The sequence below is a fragment of the Kryptolebias marmoratus genome, linkage group LG15 (genome assembly GCF_001649575.2).
Source record: "Kryptolebias marmoratus isolate JLee-2015 linkage group LG15, ASM164957v2, whole genome shotgun sequence".
Lineage (NCBI taxonomy): Eukaryota > Metazoa > Chordata > Actinopteri > Cyprinodontiformes > Rivulidae > Kryptolebias > Kryptolebias marmoratus.
The window spans coordinates 15,988,741-16,013,528 of NC_051444.1; the positions used below are offsets into that span (position 1 = coordinate 15,988,741).

At 40.8% G+C, this 24,788-nt stretch overlaps 1 protein-coding gene across 9 annotated transcripts in view; it reads left to right on the forward strand.

The window, feature by feature from the left end:
- The window catches only part of chd9 (chromodomain helicase DNA binding protein 9), a 71,014-nt gene that overhangs the window by 40,825 nt on the left and 5,401 nt on the right, over positions 1 to 24,788 (forward strand). For 6 of the 9 annotated variants that reach the window (XM_017423609.3, XM_017423608.3, XM_037979675.1 and 3 more), the window contains 30 exons: positions 1,457 to 1,603; positions 2,444 to 2,512; positions 2,632 to 2,687; positions 3,235 to 3,352; positions 3,696 to 3,782; positions 4,039 to 4,176; positions 5,888 to 6,009; positions 7,040 to 7,283; positions 9,576 to 9,752; positions 9,846 to 9,989; positions 11,288 to 11,543; positions 11,831 to 12,041; positions 13,499 to 13,694; positions 13,908 to 14,090; positions 14,893 to 15,078; positions 15,256 to 15,366; positions 15,525 to 15,721; positions 15,863 to 16,062; positions 16,217 to 16,376; positions 18,780 to 18,869; positions 19,408 to 19,511; positions 19,789 to 19,906; positions 20,023 to 20,080; positions 20,784 to 20,832; positions 21,013 to 21,259; positions 21,384 to 21,589; positions 21,957 to 22,835; positions 23,021 to 23,190; positions 23,373 to 23,603; positions 24,583 to 24,760. In XM_017423609.3, coding sequence (XP_017279098.1) covers positions 1,457 to 1,603; positions 2,444 to 2,512; positions 2,632 to 2,687; positions 3,235 to 3,352; positions 3,696 to 3,782; positions 4,039 to 4,176; positions 5,888 to 6,009; positions 7,040 to 7,283; positions 9,576 to 9,752; positions 9,846 to 9,989; positions 11,288 to 11,543; positions 11,831 to 12,041; positions 13,499 to 13,694; positions 13,908 to 14,090; positions 14,893 to 15,078; positions 15,256 to 15,366; positions 15,525 to 15,721; positions 15,863 to 16,062; positions 16,217 to 16,376; positions 18,780 to 18,869; positions 19,408 to 19,511; positions 19,789 to 19,906; positions 20,023 to 20,080; positions 20,784 to 20,832; positions 21,013 to 21,259; positions 21,384 to 21,589; positions 21,957 to 22,835; positions 23,021 to 23,190; positions 23,373 to 23,603; positions 24,583 to 24,760 — 5,332 coding nt within the window. The remainder of the gene's footprint in view (positions 1 to 1,456; positions 1,604 to 2,443; positions 2,513 to 2,631; positions 2,688 to 3,234; positions 3,353 to 3,695; positions 3,783 to 4,038; positions 4,177 to 5,887; positions 6,010 to 7,039; positions 7,284 to 9,575; positions 9,753 to 9,845; positions 9,990 to 11,287; positions 11,544 to 11,830; positions 12,042 to 13,498; positions 13,695 to 13,907; positions 14,091 to 14,892; positions 15,079 to 15,255; positions 15,367 to 15,524; positions 15,722 to 15,862; positions 16,063 to 16,216; positions 16,377 to 18,779; positions 18,870 to 19,407; positions 19,512 to 19,788; positions 19,907 to 20,022; positions 20,081 to 20,783; positions 20,833 to 21,012; positions 21,260 to 21,383; positions 21,590 to 21,956; positions 22,836 to 23,020; positions 23,191 to 23,372; positions 23,604 to 24,582; positions 24,761 to 24,788) is intronic. The other 3 variants (XM_025007533.2, XM_017423610.3, XM_017423611.3) reach the window with 3 other exon arrangements.

Sequence of the window (24,788 nt, forward strand, 5' to 3'; positions counted from 1 at the left end):
TTGCTGGTTTTCTGGTGTTTCAGCTCACAGTAAAAAATCGTGTTCTGTCACTCTTATGTTGTCTGTGCATCAAGAAAACCAGAATAATACTTTTTTTAAAAAGCAGTTTTAAAAAGTGATTTGAACTGTATTATGAATGTAGCAATATGTGACTTTGTTTGAAGCGAGGACATTAAAATACACTGAGCTACAGGATCATTCAAGCTTCCTGTACTGTCAGAACTTCAGTTTCCATGTTATTTATTTATATTTTTAAAAATGCTAACAGTGGAGCCATATTCTTAATTTTACATAGTGAAATTTTAACTTTGATAAAGAGTTTTATTTATTTATCTTTTAAAAAAAAGGACTTCATAATGAGCGACATTAACAACATTTGCAATGCCAAATGTGCTGGCCTGTTAATGAACACATCGTAGGTGATTCATGAGTTGCTGCTACATTTCAACAGCTGTCTGAGATGTGACGACGTCTGAATGACCGGGCCTGACATTTGGTTCGGTCTCCTCCTACGCTCCACCGCCCCTCTCCCCCATGTCTCAGTCCTATCCGGACTATATCCTATGACATAATTACCCTTATTAAACGATGCCCCTGGCTTTAATTAAAAGCGTCTGTTGATGACTCGTTTAAGACGATCAGGTGACTGAAGTCGAGGCGGCGCGGCCTGCAGCTTGAGCAGGAGCATGGCCGCCTCGGGGCATCAGTCCTGTAGTCCCGACATGTGGCAGGTTTGACTCTGCAGCGGCTGGTCAGCCCGGGTTTGTGGGTGTGAGAGTGCATCTCCTTGGGGATATTATCCTGCACACCTAATTAACTTCGGCTCAGTGGCATTTATTCCTAATTAACTACATATTATCATTAGGAGGGGCTCATGTATTGATGCAGGATACAGCAGCCCACGCATATGATAATTACAAAGACCTGACAGGAAGGACTAGACAGAAGCTGTTTAATGTGGAATTTTACTTCTTTTTATGCACTTGAACAAGTTTGTTTAAGGTGCTATGGAGATCCTACTTGTATGTTAAAGTGTAAAAATTTCACTCATTACCAGAAAATGGAAAAAAAAAGTGATAATTATGAAAATTTATTAGACTGTAGACAGCCTGTAATTGAAAATGCCAGAGTAATAATGGAGAAGGTTCTGTCACAAAACACATTTATGATGAACATGCATATAAATATTTTCTAATAACAAGATTAACCTCCTGAGACCCCGTGTCCTCATACAGACATTGCGTTGAAAAAAATTCTCACCTAACAAAAGCCTGGCTCTCAGGAGGTTAAATGATGTGCCCAACTTGAGCGCAGCAGAGCGTTTTCAGAAGATTTGGTTATAAAATGACTACCAGACGGAAGGTAGATAACACTAACTTGTGAATGTGATTGCTAGTGAAATGTATTGTGTACGTGCATGTTTGTTTTTAATTTGTGTGTAAATGTCGTTCTCCAGAAGAGGCGGTCTAACCGACAGGTGAAGAGGAAGAAGTATGCTGAAGAGCTGGAGGCCAGGTTGTCAGACGAGGACGTCAAGGTTATCGTCAAAGCCAAGAAAAGCAACACTGCAGCATCCAAGGAACCTGCTGTCCAGCTCTTTGTTGTGAGTAATTCTCCTTTTAGGTTTTTTTGGCTGTGAAGCTTAATTTGACTAAGGCTAAGGCGTAACATCTTTCAGACATTTCAAAACAAGATTCTAATTTTACAAATTTCATAAAAAAGTATAATTTAGTGAAGGCAGAGAAGTTGGAGGGCATTCTGCTGTACAAATAGATGTGCTCCTCATATACATGAACTTGGACTTTACTAAGTCCAAACTGTTTTGGACTGAAGTGTTTTCGATGATTGAGCCCCTGACAGACGACGAGTAACGTTCCAGTTACTGTAAAACTACTGTAACTGGAAATCCATACAAAATAAAACTGAAAATGTGTTTGTATAATCGTAAATCTAAATGAAAATCGCAATTTGATTTGCAGATTTCTTTAAAGAAACTTTTTTTTAATGAATGCAAAGACCTTCACTGTAATCCATTATAAAAGCATGAAAACATTTTTCAGAATAAAAACATCTGTTAGGTTCAGTACAACCTTTTTTTTTTTAAGCATCACATTGACACATGAAAACAAAACAGAGCCATTTGGAAGAGAGAATATTCTTATTATGTCCCTGTTTTTATAATTTATATGGTTCAGGAGTAAATTAAATGAAGATATTTCTGCTCGTGAAAATAGTTTTAAAGTGTAAGAGATTGTGCAACGGTTTAAATTAGAATTTTGTCTGAATCTGATGTCATCAGTGCTGTAAAAAAAGGAATTGGTGTGTAAAGCTTGCAACAAGCTCTACTGCTTAGGTTTTTATTTAATTTTATTGTTTTAAAATGCTTTGTGAGTCTATGATTTAAACTTTGACTTAAAAAGGTTTCGTGTTCCTTTGTGTGTAGGAGAATCCCACCGAAGAAGATGCGGCTGTTGTTGACAAAATCATGTCTTTTCGTATTGCAAAGAAAGAGGTAACAATTTTATTTAGTTTTGTTCTTGTTTCTTTAGTCATTCTGAACCTATTATATGCTGTAACTGCAGTTTATTGAAAGAGTGAAAATTACTTAAATAATTCAAATTTTTTTTTTAGGTTTCTCCAGGGGTGATGGTCGAAGTGGAGGAGTTCTTTGTAAAATACAAAAACTAGTAAGTTTACGCTTCACTTGTAGATTGTTGATTAAATGTCAAAAAAAGAAAAAAAAATTAATCGGCGTAAAAACAAACACCTGTAGTCGTGTCGATAAATGTTGAGCTGCTTATTGACAATGTTCCTGACATTTGTGCTTTTGAAACCCACAATAAGTTGAAACAGAAGGAGAAAAAAGCTCATTGAAAAACTCTGATTGTCCACAGACGTGTTTAATCAAATTTGGCTTCAGTTTATTTTTCTTGTAAACTCAAAAGTACAGACTTGTTTCACCAACCAGTGTGAGAGTTACAAGTCTGATTTATGAGTTGTTGTGCACTTTGTGACAGATGATCGGTTACAAGGTAGATTACATTTATAAGTTTTCAGCCAAATGAATACAAAGATGGGTATGATGATGACACGGTTGAGATTTTTTCATTTAGACGTGACTTGAATCCGTTCATACTGTGAATGAGCCTGCAATCGCCTGCTTTCCTCAGCTGTTGTGTAGGAGCACTTTTGTCCTTCCTCGTCTGACGGTGTGCATTTGTGTGCGTTTCTCAGTTCCTACCTTCACTGTGAGTGGGCCACAGAGCAGCAGCTCGTGAAGGACAAGAGGATTCAGCAGAAGATCAAACGCTTCAAGATGAAACAGGCACAGAGGGCGCTCTTCTTCACAGATGTAAGGCTGGCTGACTGCGTCTGTAAACATACTGTTCTCTCTCTGTGTGGGCAGCTTTTTTTTTTAATCTTTCATTTTTGGGGTATTTTTCTTAAGACTTGTTCGCTTCCATACTTTCATGTCTTTTAGGACCAATATGTTCGGCCCATATGCAAACTAAGAATTTGTATAGATATTAAAGACCCTTTCTTGTTTGTTGTGTGGGCTTGCACATCTGTGTGCATTTATTTGAATCCATTTGCTTGCTCAGCTGATACAGTTGAGGGATTCATCTCAGATTCCAGATGGTGTGTGGGAACTTGCGTTTATTCTGTTTTGTGTTTTCTTACTTTGTTCATCTCAGATGGAAGAGGACCCTTTTAACCCTGACTACGTAGAGGTGGACAGAGTGTTGGAGGTATCATATTGTGAGGACAAAGACACAGGAGAGGTAAAAGAAATCTTTTTTCCTTTTAATAATATCTGAGAAGCATGTGTGTTTGTTGTTCTCCGGCATCTTTTTCCCTTCATGTTTTTGGTAGTTTTGTTCCTTTTATTATGTGCTTCAAGCTAATGATATCTTTGAATCCTAGAAATGCCCAAGGCCACTCTAATAGGCTACCTTGCAGGCTTTGATAATATCACAAAAGCGAAGCATGGCCTCGCTCGAGTCTTTTCCACTGCTCATTCTTGTCTGCCTGCTACAGGAAGTGGTGTACTACCTGGTGAAGTGGTGTTCGCTGCCGTACGAGGACAGCACCTGGGAGTTGAAGGATGACGTCGATCAGAGCAAGATTGAAGAGTTTGAGCAGCTGCAGGCAGTTAAGCCAGACTCGCGCAGAATGGTAAGCCATGCCGACCAGCTTTTTTCAATTACCGGTTTCCTTTTTTTTTTTTTTTTGTTGTTTGTTTTTGCTTCTGTTTTGAAGAGCTGTTAGAAATGTTCATTTCTTTATAAGCTCTTACCTTCAGAAGTATTTTTTGCATTTTAAATGAACAAATATGCCAGAAATTTAAACCTACCCATCAAAGATGACACAATTAAGTGGACTAAAGAAAAGTAGGAAAAAAAAACAAGATTTATTACAGTTTCTATCTGGAAACGAAACACAGCGTTTCTGTATATAGGTTCATCCAAAGACTGTTTAAGTGTAAGAACATTTCTCAGTTTTACTTTACATTTTCCTTCACTAAGCAACAACTACCATGTATATTATTTTAGGACCTGATAGCTCTGGGATCAGTCGGTAAACCTCTGCTACCAAGACTCCACAACCTAATATCAGCTTTTTGCACTAGCCATATATTCTCACCTGTCTACTACTTTAACACCCTCAGTTAGCTTATATTTCTTTAAAAACAAAACTTAGCATAACTGGTTCTGGTCTTATGTTTAAGCTGCGACAACTCATGGAATAATAACAATTAACTGTAGTTTTTGTATTTTAAAACACAATGGCTGCCAAACTGGTTCGACAAGTTTGACTGTCAAATATTTGCTCGCACTTTTTACTGTACTTTTTAGTTGTGTTTTGTCGACGACTCAAACCTACATATTTCCCTGTGACATCTCTTTTATTTAGCATCCATTTGTTGGAGTGGAATAAAGCTGGGTGGTTCAGTATATCCACTTCTTACTTTATGTATAAATTTTTATCACATAGTTGGGGAACTGAATAACCCATTTAATACGGATCTCAATGTATGTAGTTTTCCTTTCTCACGTCAGAGCCACTTCTCTACTTTCCCCACTGTGATTGTGATTGAGACGGTGTGTCGCAGACATGATTACAACTTCTTCCAACTTTGTGACTCTGTCTGCATACTTTTTTTCAAAAGACCAGCTAGCATTAAATCTTGCTGCATGTTAAAGACTGTGACTACTTTGCTTTCAACAGGGGGCCCAGAACAAAGTGAGCACTTGCTTTCCTTCCATCATCCCTGCAGAGCAGCAGCAGCAGTCTGACCTCAGCTGTGCTTGTTTAAAAAAAAATATTCTTTTTTTATGTAAACACAGCAGGAAACTAAAGTAGACATAGTTAAATTATGCTTACTTTATAACTAAAGATTTGTTGACAGATTGCGAATCTACACCAATTTAAGTGCAAACCTAAATATAAGAAACGTTGAATAAATTTAAAGGTACGCTTTAAAAAAAATCTGTAATCGTCATCAATTTGTGCATCAAAACCTTTAAGACTTTCAGCTCATTCAAGACAACTTGTAAATTTAGGAATATTTACTTAAATGGTCACAATTTATGTTTACATACAGATGTTGCTTATCAGATCAGCATTGAAACTCCATTTTATGTCAACAGAGACAGTGTAGTACCTGAAAATTTACCCTAATAAAAGCAAATATTTGAAAATCCCAAAATATTAATTGTTAAAGGAGTTAAAACACCAAATGGCCCGTTTTTTAATATGCGTGTATCTCTCTTTCAGACCTGCATTAATCGTCTAGAAACAACATTGGCAGCTTTTTTTTCCCCACAAAATTAAACAAATTTGAAAGTAAAAAGGTAAAATCTGCTTTTACAATTTCTCACTGTAGGAGCGGCCTCCAGCCAACCTGTGGAAGAAGAGGGAACAGTCAAGGGAATACAGGAATGGCAACACCCTCAGGGATTACCAGCTTGAGGGGGTCAACTGGCTTCTTTTCAACTGGTACAACAGGTTAGTGTTAAGCTATTGAAGACCTGTGTAGACCTAACGTGGGTTGTACTGTTCTAAAAAACAGTTTTCATCTGTAGTACTGATTTTAAGCGTCACTTTTTGAGAGTGTGACATAACTGCAGTGATACACAAGTTCAATGAACAAAGCATAACTGATGTTTTTAAAAGTAAAACAAATGTTGAACTAAACATTTTCTTATTCATATCAATAAAGGCAGAATAAATAGCATTTGCAGTTGTTCCTTTAGTATATCACTTTATATTATTTGACTTTCTACATAGAGATTTTGTATTTCGAGATGATTCTTTTGTCCTTTGAGATTGCAAATTATGAATAATAAATGATTATTTCCTTTTTAAAATGCTGAGTTTGAGGACCGTGCTTTTATGAACTTGTGTATGGGGTTGCAAGGAGTGTCAAATTTGTTGTCAGGGTTCATACTGCAGTGAGAATGGATTGCTTTTCTTCACCCACATCCTCTAAACGAAGCGCCGCACGGTGCATCTGGAGTAAAGTGTCAGGGTACTCGCATTAACCCAGGGAATTAGTTTAGCTATGTGTGAGCGCGCAGGAGCTCGTGTATGCCTACGCAGAGATTCATCAAAAGTAGAGGGCTGCTTAAGAGGCCAGTGGGAATATCTGCACGTTGCAATTAGCATCAAGACATAATACCCCCACCCACTGGACAGCTGAATAAATGGAGCTCACCACACAGCAGTACAAATCTGTTGGATTTCAGACTTTTTTTTTTGCATGTTATTACTGCTGATGATAATGTTTTCTTCTTCTGCTGTTTGCAGTTTATTCTTATGGTATCATGGGAATTTTTTAGCTCCTTTTGCCCTTCGACAGGTTCTCGCGTTTACTTACATGTAAAAGAAAACCTCATGATAAATACACAACATTTTCTCCTAATAAGGAGAAATACCTCATGCTGTATACTTCTCACACAAAAGGTGTTCTGTACACACTAGTGGTGTAATCCTTCTACTTATTGAATATTTTTAACCATATCTGTGTCGTTTTCAGGCGCAACTGCATCCTGGCAGATGAGATGGGCCTGGGAAAGACCATCCAGTCCATCACATTCCTTGAAGAGATCCATCGTATCGGCATCAGAGGCCCCTTCCTCATAATCGCCCCCCTGTCTACTATTGCAAACTGGGAGCGCGAGTTCCACACCTGGACTTACCTCAACGTCATTGTTTACCACGGAAGCATGATCAGCAGGCAGATGCTGCAGCAGTACGAGATGTATTTCAGGGATGCACAGGTAAATGCACACCGCCCACAGAAATGTCATGAGCAGCTTTATTTACCCTCACTGGGGGCAAATTAATAAATAATAGAATGTATTATGTCGACACGCCATTCAATTGGTTTGAGGATTGCTTTTATTGAGCTGGCTGTTTCTGAATGTACATTTCAAGTAAGCTTGCAGATAAAGCCTTTATGACAAGTACTTATTTTTAATGTTATGTTTTTTTCTGTTGGTAGAGCACTGTAGCTTTTGATAGTATGATGTAAAAAAATAAATAAAATTCGCACCCATCAGAATTGGGTTTATTTTGTTCTCTCAGTCAGTAGCTGCTAAGGTTTCATAGCTTCCATCTACCAAACCAAGATGAAAAACTAGCAACAACAGCAGACCACCCTGCTGTGTCTCCTCACCAGCACCTGGAGGAGAAAATAGCTCTTGAACGCAGCACATAGACTAGATCCTTCTGCTATTAAGAACATAAAATGTATACAGGCACAAGAAGACATAACTTTGCTAGGAAAGGTGAAGTGGCACTCCATAAATCATACAAAAAGTGAAAAATATTAAAGTAGTGTATGTATTAACTTTGATTATTAGTATCCACTTTACCATATTACTTTGCAGTTTAAATCGAACACATTTTAAAATTAGAGCATGCTGTGATTTTTCCTTTTTATCAAACAATTTCATTTTGTTTAAAAAGTGGAACAGTTAGTACCACATTATGGTACTACTGAGTTCTTGTGCTATTCTAAAACACCAATTAGTGCGATCATTCTTCCTGGTTGACCAAAAAGACGATGATGGGGGGAAAACCGAACCAGAGGTTCTTGACACACTTACAAAAACAAGAGCGAGACAAGCTGTCGACTTTGTGTAAAAGGTTGCTTCGATAAGCCTTAAAACATTAACTTTGTAAGACAAGAAACAAAAGAGGACATCAGGCATATCTCACTAATTCAACACAAAAAAAGGGGAATTTTCAGAGACCTTTTAGTTCACTGTAATACGTTTAATCTTTACTTTTTTAAAAGCGGGAAGCCAAAAAGCAGCGCTGCTGTGCTTACCTTCAAAATGGAAAGCAATGATTCACTTTGATTAAAATAATCACAGTGCTTTTTGAAAACAGCAGCAGTGTGTCAGCAATGTGAAATTCTCTGAGTAATGTAATTATATGATTCAGAAGAGGTCTGCCTACGACAATAGGAGTCAGATATTAAAATGGTTGGCAGAACGTGATTACCATATTCAATGTGAACCCAGATACACTTTACATTTTTGTAACTATTGCACAAAATCAGTTACCACAGTGCAAAAAAAATAATAATAATCAACTGTAGAGAGAGGGGGGGAAGTAGGGCTGCAGTATCTCTTCTGGGCAAGATGTTTCAGCTTCAGTCAGAATGGGAAAGGTCAGAATTTTTGTGGCTTAATAGTTACAAGTCTGTATTCATTAGGACGTTCTGTAGAGATCAGATGTTTGAAATAAAATATAAATCACAGCTTTGGCAATCAAGTTTTTTTTTTTTTCTTTTGCTGAAGATAAAGATTGTTCAATGTGTTGGGAGTGAGAACATTTTAATGAGTTAATAGTTTGCAGTAGTAAGCTGGCACGGGGCGCTTGCTGAGAGGCAGTTAGTGAGCCTCGAACAGAGGCAGTCTGTGGTTGGCAGGCCATGTGATGTTTTGCAACAGGCAGTTAGAGCTCTTAGTGTTCAGGCGAACCGTAGCAGGAATTAAGGTGAGAACAGAGCGGAGCCGCCACCAGACTCGCTCTCTAACGTCGCCTGTGATGTCACAGCCCTCCCGAAGGAGAGCGGTCTGTCAGCGCTGCTCAGGCATACCTGAACGAGTGGCTCCTCCACAGCAGTCTGTTAGCTGGCTGGCTGTGGAGATGGGTGGGGGGTTACAGAATAACTAAGTATCCCTCGAGGACTGTTGTCAAGGCAATAGATACAAATGGAGAGGCATGGTAATGCACAGCCATCCTCAGACAGACAGACGGGCAGGAGCTTTTGCACAGGTTCTGCCATAGATGGGTTTCTGACAAAAGGTTTTCTGTGAAATTTAAATTGATAAAACAGTTTTCTGGGTAAAGCAAATTACTGGAAGTTGATGGATTTCTGATGTTCATATGTAAAAAATGAAATAGCCACAGAACTTCCCAACAAACTCGGTATACACACTAATTTAAGATATTTTTAATGACAATTCACATTCTTCATGAATCAAAATATCTAAAGGTTGTGCATAAAATTACTGTTCTCTCTAAAACGTCCACATGTCACCACTCCTCGTCTTCAGGGCCGTGTGATACGAGGTGCCTACAAGTTCCAGGCTGTTATCACCACGTTTGAGATGATCCTGGGAGGCTGTCCTGAGCTCAACGCCATCGAGTGGCGCTGCGTGATCATAGACGAGGCCCATCGTCTCAAGAACAAGAACTGCAAGCTGCTAGAAGGCTTCAAGCTCATGAACCTGGTATGCAAATCATCACCTCAGAGAGTTCAAAGAAACATGCTTATTTATAGTAGTTGAAATTAATTTTGACTTAAATTTCTGTCCTTTTTTAAGGAGCACAAGGTCCTGTTGACGGGTACCCCTCTCCAGAACACGGTGGAAGAGCTTTTTAGCCTCCTCCACTTCTTGGAACCGGCACGCTTCCCCTCTGAAAATACCTTCATGCAGGAGTTTGGAGACCTCAAGACCGAGGAGCAGGTGAGCGCACAGATTTGCAGAAATATGTCATGTTTGTTTTTTATGTGTTAAATGTTCCTAATAAATATTTTTTAGGTGTGCATATCCCAAAACAAACCTTTTTTTATTTAATCTTACTTCTATTTCTTTTTCATCCTTGACATAAATAGTCCTTCAGTAAAAATAGTACCCTTTAATATTTTCTAAGCTGTCCGCAGTGATATAAACACTAGAAGTGACAGATGGGGATGTACTTTGCCCGCATTTCTGGAATATACAAGAACAGAATTTCTCTAAAAGAAAAGGCTTAGCGATAAGTGTTTGGAAATGTATTATTTTGTGTCAGGAAGATTAAACACATCTACAGCTAAAAACATACGTAAGGTAGAGCAGTGGTGCCCAGTCCTGGTCCTGGAGGGCCACCATCCTGCGTGATTTAGACGATTCCCTGCTTTTCGGCACTCATTCATTCAAACTGAAACTTCTAAATTTTCAGTGTTTCTCCCTTAGATGAGTATATGTGATGTAGAATATGAAGCTGTGAGTAAAATTATTTGGAACTCAGTATGTGGTCTATACAGTATCAAAAGCCACAGGAAATGTGTAATCATTTAGTAAAGGGTTGTGGTGTTAAGTGACAATTTTACTACATAACTCAAAATATAGCCAATGTAAAAGAAGTTAATTTACAATATGTGCAATATACAAAACAGTGGCTGCTATAACACTATCATGACTTTGTAACTTAACTTTTCAGTGTTCATTAAAGATCTAAAGTCACATCACAGGATGTGTGCAGTATTAAATAAAACAAATACTTAACATTTAACTTTTTTGCTTCATAATCAAATATGATAAAGGTATTTGTTTTTGTGAACTAATTGATATAAAAAGATGACTTTAGTCTACATGTAACATATGTTTGATGCTATTAAATCAGATATGTTTTTTGTGGGATACAGGTGGCTGCCTAATTTAAATATTATCATTGAACTTCTAATGATTCTTGGTCACAAATCATTAGAAACAGTCACAGTTCACAGATGGGAAACATACATTTCTGTTAGTGATAATCAGTCTATATGACTTCATTTATTGTTGTGCTGCAATTATTTTATCTCCTTAGTGCAATAAAACTAATGAAAACCAATAGTAATCATTACTTAAATGTGACAAATACTTTTTATCTTTGTAATAACAGATGATGTGATGTATAACACATTGTACTGTATTTCATCAACATTTTAAATCGTTGCGCCTGTTTATACAGAAGCTTTTTCTGGATGTTCTAACTTTCTTTTGACCCGTTTGGGCCGCAGGTTCAGAAACTTCAGGCCATCCTGAAGCCCATGATGCTGCGGCGTTTGAAAGAAGACGTGGAGAAGAAGCTGGCCCCTAAGGAGGAAACCATCATTGAGGTTGAGCTCACCAACATCCAGAAGAAATACTACCGGGCCATCCTCGAGAAGAATTTCTCTTTCCTGGCGAAAGGAGCTGGTCAGGCAAATATGCCCAACCTGGTCAACACCATGATGGAGCTAAGAAAGTGCTGCAACCACCCCTACCTCATCAAAGGTAGGATGGGACTGAACAAGTGAACTGAAATGTTTAGCTAGAAAACTAGAAAATATAAGATGTTTTTGTAGTTGCAATTTGTTTTTGTTTTTTTGCTGTTTTTACTCAAATTGTGTATATCTCACAAACACCTAAAAATAAAACTTTATAGATCTGGCTCTTGTTTTAGGTATCTATACTTGTAAAAAGTGGGTTATTTTATGTGTTTGTTTTTTAATTTGTGGAAAGGAAAACGGAACCATGCACAATACAGTATTGCTGATGGATTTGTGTCTTCTATTTGTTAGGGGCAGAAGAGAAGATCCTGGAGGACTTCAGGGAAGTCTACAGCCCTATTGCTGTCGACTTCCACCTGCAGGCGATGGTGCAGTCTGCCGGGAAGTTGGTTCTTATTGATAAACTGCTGCCTAAAATGAAGGCAGGAGGACACAAGGTGCTCATCTTCTCCCAAATGGTGCGCTGCCTGGATATCTTGGAAGACTACCTCATTCAGAAAAGGTACAGGAGTGTAATTAAATGTAACATAAAGGTGCTGCTGTTCAGTTACGTCACACTTATTCTCAGACTACTTTATAGAATAAAAAATGCACTTAATTCATAGTGCACATCTGAAAGGATTTTAAATTGCTGGGACTTTTATGGTTGCATATGATAAAAAACTGGACACTCCATTTTGTGTTTTAGTAAGTAACCAGGGTGAGCAACAGGTACCAGCATCAACAGAAAAGGCTACAGAGTTTGTTTTTTAACAAAAGCACTAAAGTCAGCTTAACACTTTCAGTCTTCCACTCATCTATTTTCTGCCCTGTTTACCCAACTCTGTGAATCATACATTGTGATTATATTGATGACAATGATTTGACTTTAGACTAGCTTTACAAAGCTGCTGTCGACAAATCAAGTCCTAATTTTAGCCATGTTTACCTTTTTATTATTGTATTTTTGTTTAAAGCCCAAAATAATTCCATTATAATCAGAAATGGAGTTAGGTCATGAATTTTAAAGTTTGACAACATTTAGGACTTTACAAATATGACTGAGAGTTGAGGTGTATTTTTAATTTTACTTCTTACTGTCTTTGACTTTGCTTACCTTTTTGGAGTCTTTCTCTACATCCTGTCATTGCTTTTTTTTTCCTCTGTGTTTATTCTTTTCTCTCCCTTTCCTCTGGCTTCTTGCCAGAATCTGGAGCAAAGCTGAAATTGTTGTAACCATGTGAGGAGCTGAACGGCACAGACCTCAGTCAGGGTTCAGCAGCAGGTTACAGAAGCCCTCGGGGCTCCACCACATCAGACAAGCCAGAGAGTCTGTGAGGTTTTTCTTGAGTGGAAGTGGATTACCCCAGGGAGGGCAGGGGGGCCAGATTGTGGGAGGGGGTGAGAACGGACTTTGAAGAAACAGTTTTTGAGGGTGCTGGTTCTCTGGCTGAGAAAGGAAGGAAAATGAATGCCTAGTTTTTGGTGCATTCAAAGTCAACATGCACTATGGCTATGTTAAAAATAGATAATTGGGTTATTGAAAGATGTCTAAAGGCTGAATAAGCTTATAGCTGAAGATTAAGTGCTCAGTCTATCATGGTTTATCATTTGCTGTATAAAAGGGGAACAGTCATGTAATTGTGTGTGTGGTCATTTGTCTGCCTGTTAACAAAATATCTCATGAACCTCCAGACAGATTTTAATAAAGCTTTCCAAGTAATCATTGGATGTTCATCTACAACTGATTAACTTTTGGAGTCGACCTGATTCAAGATGACTATCACAGCTAATCCACCGTAGCAAACACAAAAACTGCTAGATTTCAGTCACTTTTACAGATATTGAGCTAAGATGAGTCATCCCCGACAGCTACTCTTTGTTTGGAACTTTGTCATGCAAGATGGCCGACAACGTGCACTTCTTCAAGGAATGCTAGATGAATTTATGGATGTTTCCTTCTGTGGCGTCCCGTTGCAGGTACTTGTATGAGCGTATTGATGGTCGTGTTCGCGGGAACCTGCGACAGGCTGCTATCGACCGCTTCAGTAAGCCCGACTCGGACCGCTTTGTTTTCCTCCTGTGCACAAGAGCCGGTGGCCTGGGAATCAACCTCACTGCTGCAGACACCTGCATCATCTTCGACTCTGACTGGAACCCACAGAACGACCTGCAGGTAGAACGTAACATTCATGTCTGTTTTGTTCAATAAATGGTTTGCCATTTGGGACTTCTGACATGTCAGTTCAAGATGCTTGTTCTATTTAATTTTATTGTGAATTTTCATGTTAAAACACGTCATTCAAGTCAAATATGTTGAGACATATTCCTTCTTTACTGCATGTGTATGTGTTGAGCATTTTAACTAATATTTTTGTGCACTTGACAGGCCCAGGCTCGCTGCCACCGGATCGGTCAGAACAAAGCGGTGAAGGTGTATCGTCTTATCACCAGGAACTCGTACGAGCGTGAAATGTTTGACCGCGCCAGCCTCAAGTTGGGCCTGGACAAAGCAGTGTTACAGAGCATGAGCGGTCGAGATAACAGCCTGGGAGGAGGCACCGGGGGAGGGGTGAGTCCGACAACTGTCCGAATGGTCAGGAATAGAATCTGAGCAAAATCATGGGGTTGGATAAATTTGGTCTTGGCTAGAATTTATTTATTTATTTATTTATTTATTTTTACTTACGTTTTTGTCCCAGCATCCGATCACTACAGTTAAACAAAAATGTTAGTTTTTATTACAATTTAAAAATACTCCACACAGTCATCTGTTTTTCCCCTTTCTAGTCTTTCACTAAGATATTTTATTTTTTTTTTCATATAAGTAACAGGTGAAGGTTTTTAAAGGTTAACAAAAAAAAAATTATTCAGATTTTCCAACTAAATAAAAATGTCCTACCCACTGTACTGAGAATCGCTGTAGGAGGTGGTAAACAATAATATGTCATAAACAAGATTATGAAGGTCAGTGCTAAAATTTTCTGTGTGTAACGGATCCTGTTAGTATAATCTGCTGGAGAGGCAGTGTGTCAGCAGTGTGTGAAGTGTGTAGGTGGAAGTTGAACTGCAGTTTGTGTCCCTCTGAGATTTGTCTGAACTATAAGAAGGTTGAGGTATTAGTTGCTTTCTGCAGCTGTTCTGACTGAACATATTTGCATGCCAAACAGCTGCCGGGGTTAGATACAGAGCTGTTGATATTCCGATTTGAATAATCCAACGTGTGTGTGTGTTTGGCTGTGTGTTTGCATCTAACTGTCTATTTCTGTTCACCTTGGAGATTTGGCATATGTTTTACAAAAACAAAAAGTTCAGGTGTAATAAACAATGAAATGTTAACGTCGTGACATAAACTGAGCTCTGTTACTTCTCAGGCTGTGCAGCAGCAGCTGTCCAAGAAAGAGATTGAGGACCTGTTGCGACGCGGCGCCTATGGGGCCATCATGGATGAGGAGGATGAAGGGGCCAAATTCTGTGAGGAAGATATCGACCAGATCCTGCAGCGTAGGACAAAGACCATCACGATTGAGTCAGAGGGACGAGGATCCACCTTTGCTAAAGTGAGGAAAAATTTTTGGGGGAAGCTTTTTACTTCAACTTTATCATCTAGACGTTGTTCCCAAAAAAAGTCACTACCTTTCCCTGATTTCTGATCAGACAAATCTAAAAACATAACAAAACAAAAAAGCTCCACAATTATGTTTAGAGCTTGAAATGATTCTGATCTCTGCTTTCAGGCCAGTTTTGTAGCATCCGGAAACCGCACAGACATTTCTCTGGATGACCCTAATTTCTGGGACAAGTGGGCCAAAAAGGCTGACATTGATATGGACATGGTCAATGGCAGAGTAAGTACTGCACTACAGTGGATGTGAGACTTGGCCGACAGGATAATAGGGACGCTCAAAGAGAGTAGGACTGTACTTTCCTTTGACAGAACTAAAGGCCCGGAAGATCACTGAAATTTTGTAAAATCTTTTCCGTCCTCCTCTTCCTCCCTCTGCAGAACAGCTTGGTGATCGACACTCCTCGAGTCAGGAAGCAGACGAGACCGTTCAGCGCCACCAAAGATGAGTTAGCAGAACTTTCAGAGGGTGAAAGTGACAGTGACGACACCAAGCCCAAGCTGAGACGAAATGATCGGCCCAACAGCTACGGTCGCACAGAGTGCTTTAGAGTGGAAAAGAACTTGCTTGTTTATGGGTATGATAATAAACTTCACCCAATACTGTTGTTTAACCTATATGATATAGTGTTAACAAGTGCATAAGGAATTTAATAACAATTTAAGATTTGTGTTTATATAAGCTCTACATTTAGTCCCCTAACGCTTCGGTTTTACAGCTGGGGCCGTTGGAAGGATATTCTCAACCATGGTCGTTTTAAGAAGCAGTTGACTGAGTGGGATGTAGAGTCCATCTGCAGGTCCCTGCTGGCTTACTGCCTGGTTCATTACCGTGGCGATGACAAAATTAAGAGCTTCATGTGGGACCTAATCGCTCCCACTGAGGATGGACGCACTAAGGAGCTGCAGAATCACCTGGGTAGGTCTGAGAAGCGAAAAACAACATTAACTGTTCGCAATAATGGAACCTTACATGCCTTAAAGCAAGAGTTTAGGAAAATCACTTTCTGTGCAGCACAAGTAACTTATCTTCCTCCCTCATTTCTTTTCTCTTTTTTTTTCCCCACCACCAGGCTTGTCAGCTCCGGTCCCTCGAGGCAGGAAGGGTAAGAAGATGAAGACCCAGTCGAGCTCTTTTGACATCCATAAGGCTGAGTGGCTTAGAAAACATAACCCCGAGCATATGCTTCAGGACGACGGCTACAAGAAGCACTTGAAACACCACTGCAACAAGTAGGTGTTTCCCTGTGCAGCTGCTGTTGTTACACAGGTTGTAGAAATTTAGTTCATCCAGTCAGGTGTGCCTAAAGGTACATTATGTTATTGGCAACAGAGGTGTAGAGAATGAATCTTCTTCTGTGTATAAGAAACAATTGCATCTTGTCTGTATAAGTCACTGTGCACATGGTGTCTGTTAGCTGTTTGGTTGTTTCCTTTTCTTGTCGGTAAAAATGTGTTTGTTCTCCTGACTGTGTTCAAACCTTTAAGCCATTATAACAGGTGGCAGGTGGTCATTATTCTCTCCTAACAGTGATTGTCTCCATTTATATTTAATAGAACGAAGCTTAAGTGAATGAAAATACAATTTGCATGTGACTCAGATTTTAATGTGGCACTGCCAAGCCACAGTAATTAGGAAGCACTCCAACATCTATTGGAGCTGACAGCCTACTGATTGATTAACGAACGTTTATCGCATGGAGCCTAAGCTGGCTGATAAGAATCTTCATGAGACTTCAGGCCAGCTAATGGCCATCATAGATCTCTCTTATATTCACTCGAAGGGAGGAGAACATGGCTGTTATTGAAACATTTGGGATATAAAGCCAATTAAATGGCTGGTCCTTTTTAAAAGAGAGGCTTGTACTTGTTGGGCTTTGGATGGAGAGCACTGCAGCTCCCATAGAAAGTTCTCCATTGTCTCTTTGTCCAGTTTTGCTGAATCCAGAGATTGTCTGATATGTGACACACCGGCCAACTGGGGACACGCACCAAGCAGAGTTTGCTGACTTTTGCATTCTAACTCTTAGGACATGGAATGTGACCGATGGCCTGCGGGTGAGGGGTTTATCGGCTTCCTTAACAGGGCAGCAAATATAGGACACAGCTACTGTGCTACAGTGACAACTTAGTTGTGAATGGTTTCCAAAAAAAAATAGTGAAAGAATAAAAAGTTAGGAAGTGAAATAACTGTTGGCCCTGAACGGTTTCTGCTTTTTACTATGAATACATATCAGCTGATCCCTCAATACATATTTTAGTAAAAAAGGAAACTAACAACCTTTTATAGCTTGGGTGTGTTTTCATTCAGAATACCAACTATGAGCAGCATCTCACCTCACTAGTTTAAGTTGAGCAGAACATGTTGTTCTGTTTGGCGTACTTGGCATATTTGTTTAGAAAGACTGCCGAGCCTCTCTGGGTGAGCCTCGTCTCCCAGACACCACGCACCAACAAAAGCTTGGAAAAGTGGTGCTAAAGGGTTGTGCTGACCAGCCGAGGACTCAGCAGCTGTTTCTGAGCAGCTCCAGTCAGCACAGGCGGAGGGTGGGGGGAATGGGCATCTCAGGCGTCCGTCACTGACACAGACTGAAAGTCCTCGGAGCCGTGCAGTTGTTCTTGGTTCTGTCATTGAGTCGGGAGGGTTCAACAGAGGCAACAGAATAGGTGATAGGTTTTAAGAGTTCCTTCATATAGAGAATCCAGGCATGGTTGCAGTTAAATCTGGTAAAATAGTTCTCATATTTTTGTTTCTAAATTTGTAATTTCTCAATTCTTTTACTTTATGGTCTTGTTTGTGCACACCAAGTTTTGAAAAAGCCATAAAAATATTCATTATTTGTCCCGTGATTGAATCCAGTTATTTGTTTTGAAAATTCCTGAAACCTCAGCACCATTTCCCCCCCCCCACTGGATATCAGGATGAAATTTAAAATCATTTTTATGTGCAAAGTTTATTTTTCTGTCTTTCTTTTTGCATAAAATTGGTTTGCAGTGAAATAAATTCTCAAGTCTTAGCAGATGTTACCGCTTGGCACACCACAGATCCCACCACTTCACCGCGTCTCCACTTAAAAGCTGCTGTCTGAGCGATCATGCATCACAGAGCTAATGTCTCCCCTGTGAGTCATGCTGTCTCTGTGTTGTCAGCCTCGGCTTCCCAGCCTTCATCTGCTGCCTGAGTACAACCACACGACTACTGCGGAGAGACACTTGTCTGTTCATTCAGTCCTCCGAGTCTTTCTGTAGGTGATGCGGTATCTGACTAATTTAATGGATCAGACTTGGCGATCTGATGGTCTCTTATTGAGAGTTACGCAGACTTAGTTAGTACAGGAAGTGGTTTAATGGGTGCTTCCTGGGCCTTTTGATTTGTAGCTGTACCGTGCTTGATAAAAATAACAAGCAAACATTCACAAGTGTCTTTGATTTGAATTCTGGTGAAAACTATTGGGCCGTCTCTGTACAGTACATGTTTTGGATTTCAGCTCAGTTGTCTCACATTACTCTCATTTGCATTGGATATAACAGGTGTCTGCTTGTGTGTGTGTGGGTGGGTGTGTTGGTTATGCTTGCTCAGCATTTGTGTGTGTGGTCAGGACTTTGTTGTGACCAGTAGGGGTTTTCTTTCCACAGGGTGCTGCTCAGGGTCAGAATGCTCTACTACCTGAAACAGGAGGTAATCGGAAGTCAGGCCCAGAAGGTGCTGGATGGCGTCGACTCCAGGTGAGCTCAACTTCGACCTGTTCAGACGTTAACTTAGGATGATGCCTGCTCTGAGAGGTCAAATCAGTTCTCTCTGAGCCTAGAATTTTCCGCAACATTTGCTCCTCCACCTTTTTTTAAATAGCTGTTTAAGCCCAATTAGAGCTGCCTAATACCAACATTTTAATATTAATTTAAGGTAGAACAGCTGCTTTAAACTGTAGATTTTTTTAGTAGCAAGCGCTTATTCACAAGCAATATCAACCTGTTGAAAGAAGAAACGCACACTCAGCAAATTTACAAGAAAGACATAGAGCACCCCCTGGTGGTTAAAGATGATCTTTTTATTTAAATTTTTTCCTATAGTTAAAAGCCAATAAATTGGCTCATCAGAACCACAGAACACAAGGAAATCACAAGGCAAAATCAAGCCAGGGTCACTTCATTATGAATGTATTTGGCTAAATGGAACACACAAAAAAGACTAGTGAGCATTCTGAAACATAGAAACATTCCTTCCTAAAGCATGTCTACATCTTTGGCTTCTCTTCCTGCACAGTGAGGTAAAGATCTGGGTGCCAGATCCGGACCACTCCGAGCTGCCAGCCCTGTGGTGGGATGCAGTCGCCGACAAGTGTCTGATGCTCGGTGTCTTCAAGCACGGTAAGGAGCTCTGTTCATCTGAACAGCAGGGTTCAAACTATGTCTAACTTCAGGGGGTTTGGAGTCAACAGTCCAGGACATTAATGTCAGATTTTATAAAGCTGTTATTTAACAGATGTAGCTGGTATGATTGGTGTTTGACCAGTCAGATAAGTCCATAAAATGTATGTTTTGTTTGTTTGTTTTCTTGAGAAATAAGTCAGTGTGTGTATGTTTCCTGCTCCATGCATCATCTTTTGCTAACACTTGTGTTTGCCTCTCCTTCTGCACACTCCAGGTTATGAGAAGTACCACACTATCCGCGCAGACCCGACCTTGTGCTTTTTAGAGCGTGTGGGACGACCGGACGAGAAGGCCATCGCTGCCGAGCAGAGAGGCAACGATTTCATGGATGGGTGAGTACACACCATCAGTATGGAGCCTGAAAAACATGCTGCCTTTGTTTTCCTCGCTTGTTGAACTTCTTCTGTACAATACTACAAGTAAAAATACATTTTGCGTGAATGTGCAGGGATGTGGATGATCCAGAGTACAAGCCTGCTCCAGCCCTTGTAAAGGATGACATGGAGGTAAGATCACTAAAGTGAAATGTTGTTTGAACTAAAATGATTAAAGCCTGCAGTGAAGACTTTCCAGCTCACATGGATGTCCACTGCAGTTGTTGTTCTGGTTAAAATAACATTTTTTTACTAAATGCAATAATGTATTATTTAATTATTATTATTTTTATTATTAACAACAACAACGTTACTTATTCCTCCACCCTTGAGCAGCACTGTGCCCCAAGTTTAATCACTTCAAACAAGTTGATAGAAAGTCGTCTTATTTGCCTTTGTTTTTTGCAGCTTTTCCAAATATTGCTTCAGATTTGATTTCTATTAATTGTAAATAAATGTTATGTAGCTGATGACGTGTCACATTTATGGAATAAAATACAATATTTAGACAACATCATCAATAAAAAACAATGGGATAATAAAGATCTGAAGTGTCATTTGACTTATTGTGTACATTTAGCATCTTCCCTAAGCTACCAAGAGGAGCCAGTTTAAGCCATGTATTTTTTCTCAAACTATATTTCCAGATTATATCCCGCATTGAGGAATTTTATGTACAAATTTTTATTTTAGTTAATAAACGTAATTATAATCATCTGAGCCAACATTTAGTGCTTTATGATTAGTGTAGATTCAGGGAATGTAATTATTTTTTTGTTTTATATTTCTATATGGCCCTATGTGTCTTAGATTAAGGTATTTATTTGTCACACAGGATGACGCCTCCTCTCCTGGAGATTTAGTGGTTGCTGATAATCCTGGAGGTGGGTCGTGCTTCTTTTTAATCCGTAGTGGAATTATGATGATGATCATAAACAAAAGCTTCACATGCAGAACAAACGTAAAAGTTAAAAATAGTAACAGATGTCTCCCTAATTTATTAAAAATGAAAATAATGCCTTCTGGTGTTTAGAGTTTGATCTTTTTTTGTTGCTTGGATCCAGATGCAGCTCCAGTGACAGAAGGCCAGACTACCTACTGGCCCTCCCCCTCGGTGCTGACAGCCAGACTGAGGCGACTGATCACAGCCTCTCAGCGCTTCACCAAGAGCCGGCAGATCCTCCACATCCACCAGGTTCAGTCTCAGTCCCAGCAGCCCATGATGCTGTCTACGCCACTCTGCCCGCTGCCCCCCACACTGAACGACACTCTAAATCCCAAGATGGTTGCAAAGCTCGAACGACAGCAAAGGTCAGATGAGACCAGTGATGGATGAGAAATGAATTCATCAAAAGGTTTTGAAGTTGTTTGAATGTTTGTGTGATATACAAATGTGAACTATAACAATATTTTGTTATGAAATCCTTTTAATCAGATGGACCAGAAGAGAAGAGGCTGACTTTTACCGTGTTGTCTCGACTTTTGGGGTCGTTTTTGACCCAAACCTCGGGCGCTTTGACTGGACCAAGTTCAGGGCCATGGCTCGGCTTCACAAGAAAACCGACGAGAGCCTGCAGAAATACTTGTGCGCTTTCACCGCCATGTGCAGACGGGTGTGTCGCCTGCCACCTAAAGAAGGAGGTCAGAGGTCTTACTTACTACTTGACTGGTCTCACAGACACATGCACATGAAGACATTTAGTTTCTGTGAGCTTTCACATAAATAGCAGATCCCAGCGAGTATTTATGAGATGTACAGCTCAATTAAACAGATTGAGTAAAATGTCTTGTGTAGTTTGTGAACATTCATTCCTATCTGTGTGGGTTTGTTTGGAGAACAGTTGTGACACCGTGGTAAACAAGCTGCCCCAGCTGTACCAAAGTAGAGGGCTGATAAGGTTAATCATTACTGGACGGACAAACTCTGATGTACCAGCTCCAGGCACAAACAAGTCTTACTTGTAGAGAAGCTCTGATTTCCTCACATACCTCTTTGTTTTTGTTCCAGACTCTGCGGCGGATCCTTCCCTCACCATCCAACCAATCACAGAGGAGCGAGCGTCTCGTACCCTTTACAGAGTAGAGCTGCTTCGCCAGGTGAGGGAACAAGTGCTCAGGCATTCGTTACTTTTCGAACGCCTCAGGCTGTGCCAGATGAGCTCGGACTTGCCTGTGTGGTGGGAGGTCGGTACTCATGACCGGGACCTGCTAATCGGTGCTGCAAAGCACGGCGTCAGTCGGACCGACTACCACATTCTGAGAGACCCTGACCTCAGCTTCATGGCTTCACAACGCAACTACAGCCAAATGAAAGCCACACCGCAGCAACCACGCACAACCGCGCCACTCTTGCACCCTCAGTTCCAGGCTGCCAGCTCGCTGATGACAGGCTCCCCGCTGCCCCCACCCCCTCAGAGGGACGCGGACCCCTGTGGGGTTGTGCCCAAAGTGGAGCCGGCCTCAGAGGACGAAGAAGAGGCCAAAGAGAGGCAAAGAGGGAGTTGGAGCCCCCCTCACCCGCCAGCGACTCCCACAGGTCTGGAAGAAAAGCCTGTTTCCATGGTGAGCGACAGTGAGAGGCAGATGGTGGCAGCACGAACCAAACCGCTCACCCCCAACTCCTCCGAGAGGAAACCCAAGAAGGCCAGCAAGAGAGGCCGCAGGGAGGCCAGGCGAGGCTCCGAGTCCGACTCAGACGGGTCCTCATCAAGCTCTTCATCACGCTCCTCCTCATCTTCATCATCATCCTCTTCTTCATCATCACATTCCGGGTCCAGCTCCTCGTCCTCATCGTCATCTTGTTCTTCCGGCTCCTCATCCTCATCCTCATCCTCCTCATCCTCATCCGATGACAGTGAAAGTGAGGGAGAGGAAGCAAAGAAGAACGGTGAGTAACTCTAAACTCTTTTCACTGTGCAGGACCAAAAAAAAAAACATGTCAGTGTTTGGTTCGATGCTGAGGAAAAACAAACTTAAGCTTTGACTCAGACCTCTGTTTTGATCAGAAAGGTCTTTACACTCTGGAGTGCTTTTGAGGTGTGTGTTTAACGTCTGAATGTGTGACGTTCACAGTGCCTGTAGCAACAAGTGCGAAGGGCTTTGATGAGGACAGTGTGGCCTCTTTAAGCACTACACTAGATGAAACACAAGACACCCATGTGGCTGAGAACGGTGTCTCCAACAGCTCCTCCCATCCTTTCCAGGGAGGAGGGTACATGCTGGCTGCGTCTTACTGGCCAAAGGTAAATTACTCGACACCTGTTTGCAGACCAGGCATTCGCACAGTTTAGAAAATTGCAACATTGCAGAAATCTGGTCAACTGCAGTGCTGTAGTCATTTCAAATAATATGATGTGAATCATAAAAACAGTATGTGCATGTATGTCAGCTGTAAGTTATTTTTCTTCTTTTGTTTGTTTGTCAGGATCGTGTGATTATAAACCGCCTGGACAGCATCTGCCAGGCGGTGCTCAAAGGCAAGTGGCCGGGCCCACGTCGGGTCTATGAGCCCGGAGGCGCAGTGGCCTCCTTCTACACCACCAAGCTGCTCGACAACGCTAACAGCCTGAGCGAGGACCCCTCTGCTTCACCACAGGGGTCAAAGGTGACCAAGCATGTTGCAGAAAACAAGGAGTTCTCAGTAAAACTCAACGATGTATGTTGATTTCTCCCTTCCTCACACTCCCTCCCTCTGCCTCAGCCCTAATCGTAGGACCCTCTCACTTCTGCTGCCATGAGCGGTGTTAGCTGCCGTGTTCAGCATGTTTCTCTGGTCTCTGGCCTCCTTTCCTTTGGGGATGATTAGCGGTTTGGACTGCCTGGCAGGAGGAGAGATTAATTTAATAACAGCTTTCCTCTCTTTTCCCACACACTCAATTTGAATTGGGCTCTCAGGCTGTGATTACACGAACACAAATCATTCAGTCATGAGAATATGATAAGGTTCTGTTTGAAGCCTCTCTAGACTGAAGGGGTCTTGCTAGTAATCTAATTGAAATACAGGCCTCTGCTGTGGGTGTTCTCTAATATGCTTGTTGACAATATGGCTATTAACTCAGCGGGATTCAGATTTGCTTCTATGTATTCTTTGCTTCTGCGGCTTTTTGAGAAAGATCCAGAATTGTTGGGTTTTACGATCAGACCTACACACACCTGCTTCTTACCCCTAAATTGGGACTTTATAATGAATGCTGACAGCAGCTATATTTCTAGCATGGCTTCTAAGCATGGCCTGAGCTTTGAAACCCACTTTAGCGCTACTAAGCACTGCCCACTGTGTGTCCATGTCTCTCAGTTATACTAACAAAAAAACCAGCCTGAACTGTTCTTGTTATTTGATATTTATGGGGGGGATTTGATAGCATTTATTACAAATCAGAATATTTTTAAAAGATAAAGCAAGGGAGAATTAAAGACAGCACATTTGTTCTCTAGTAACAAAATCGAAGGTTAGTAAGATTTAATGTTTTCAAAAAGTGTTTTTTTTTTGTTTGTTTTGTTTTCTTTTGTTCATTCAGTACAAATAAGAAAGTGATCCAGTTGAGCATCAAATTTCATCTCATGAACAGCTTTATGTGTGTATCATTTAATCCGTTTTCTCAGACTGTCTCACACTCTTGTGTCTGTGCATACAGCAGGAGGGAGGTCTAAAGCTGACCTTCCAGAAACAGGGTCTGCCCATGAAGAGGCCCCTGGAGTCTGAAGAAGGCCCCCATGCCCAGCAGCAGTATCTGGCCCGCCTGCATGAGCTGCAGAGCGCCTCGGACACGGGCCTGGCTGACATCACCAAGCCTCAGAGCAGCTTCCAGACTGGTGGGTTGATTTCAAAACAGCATCAAAC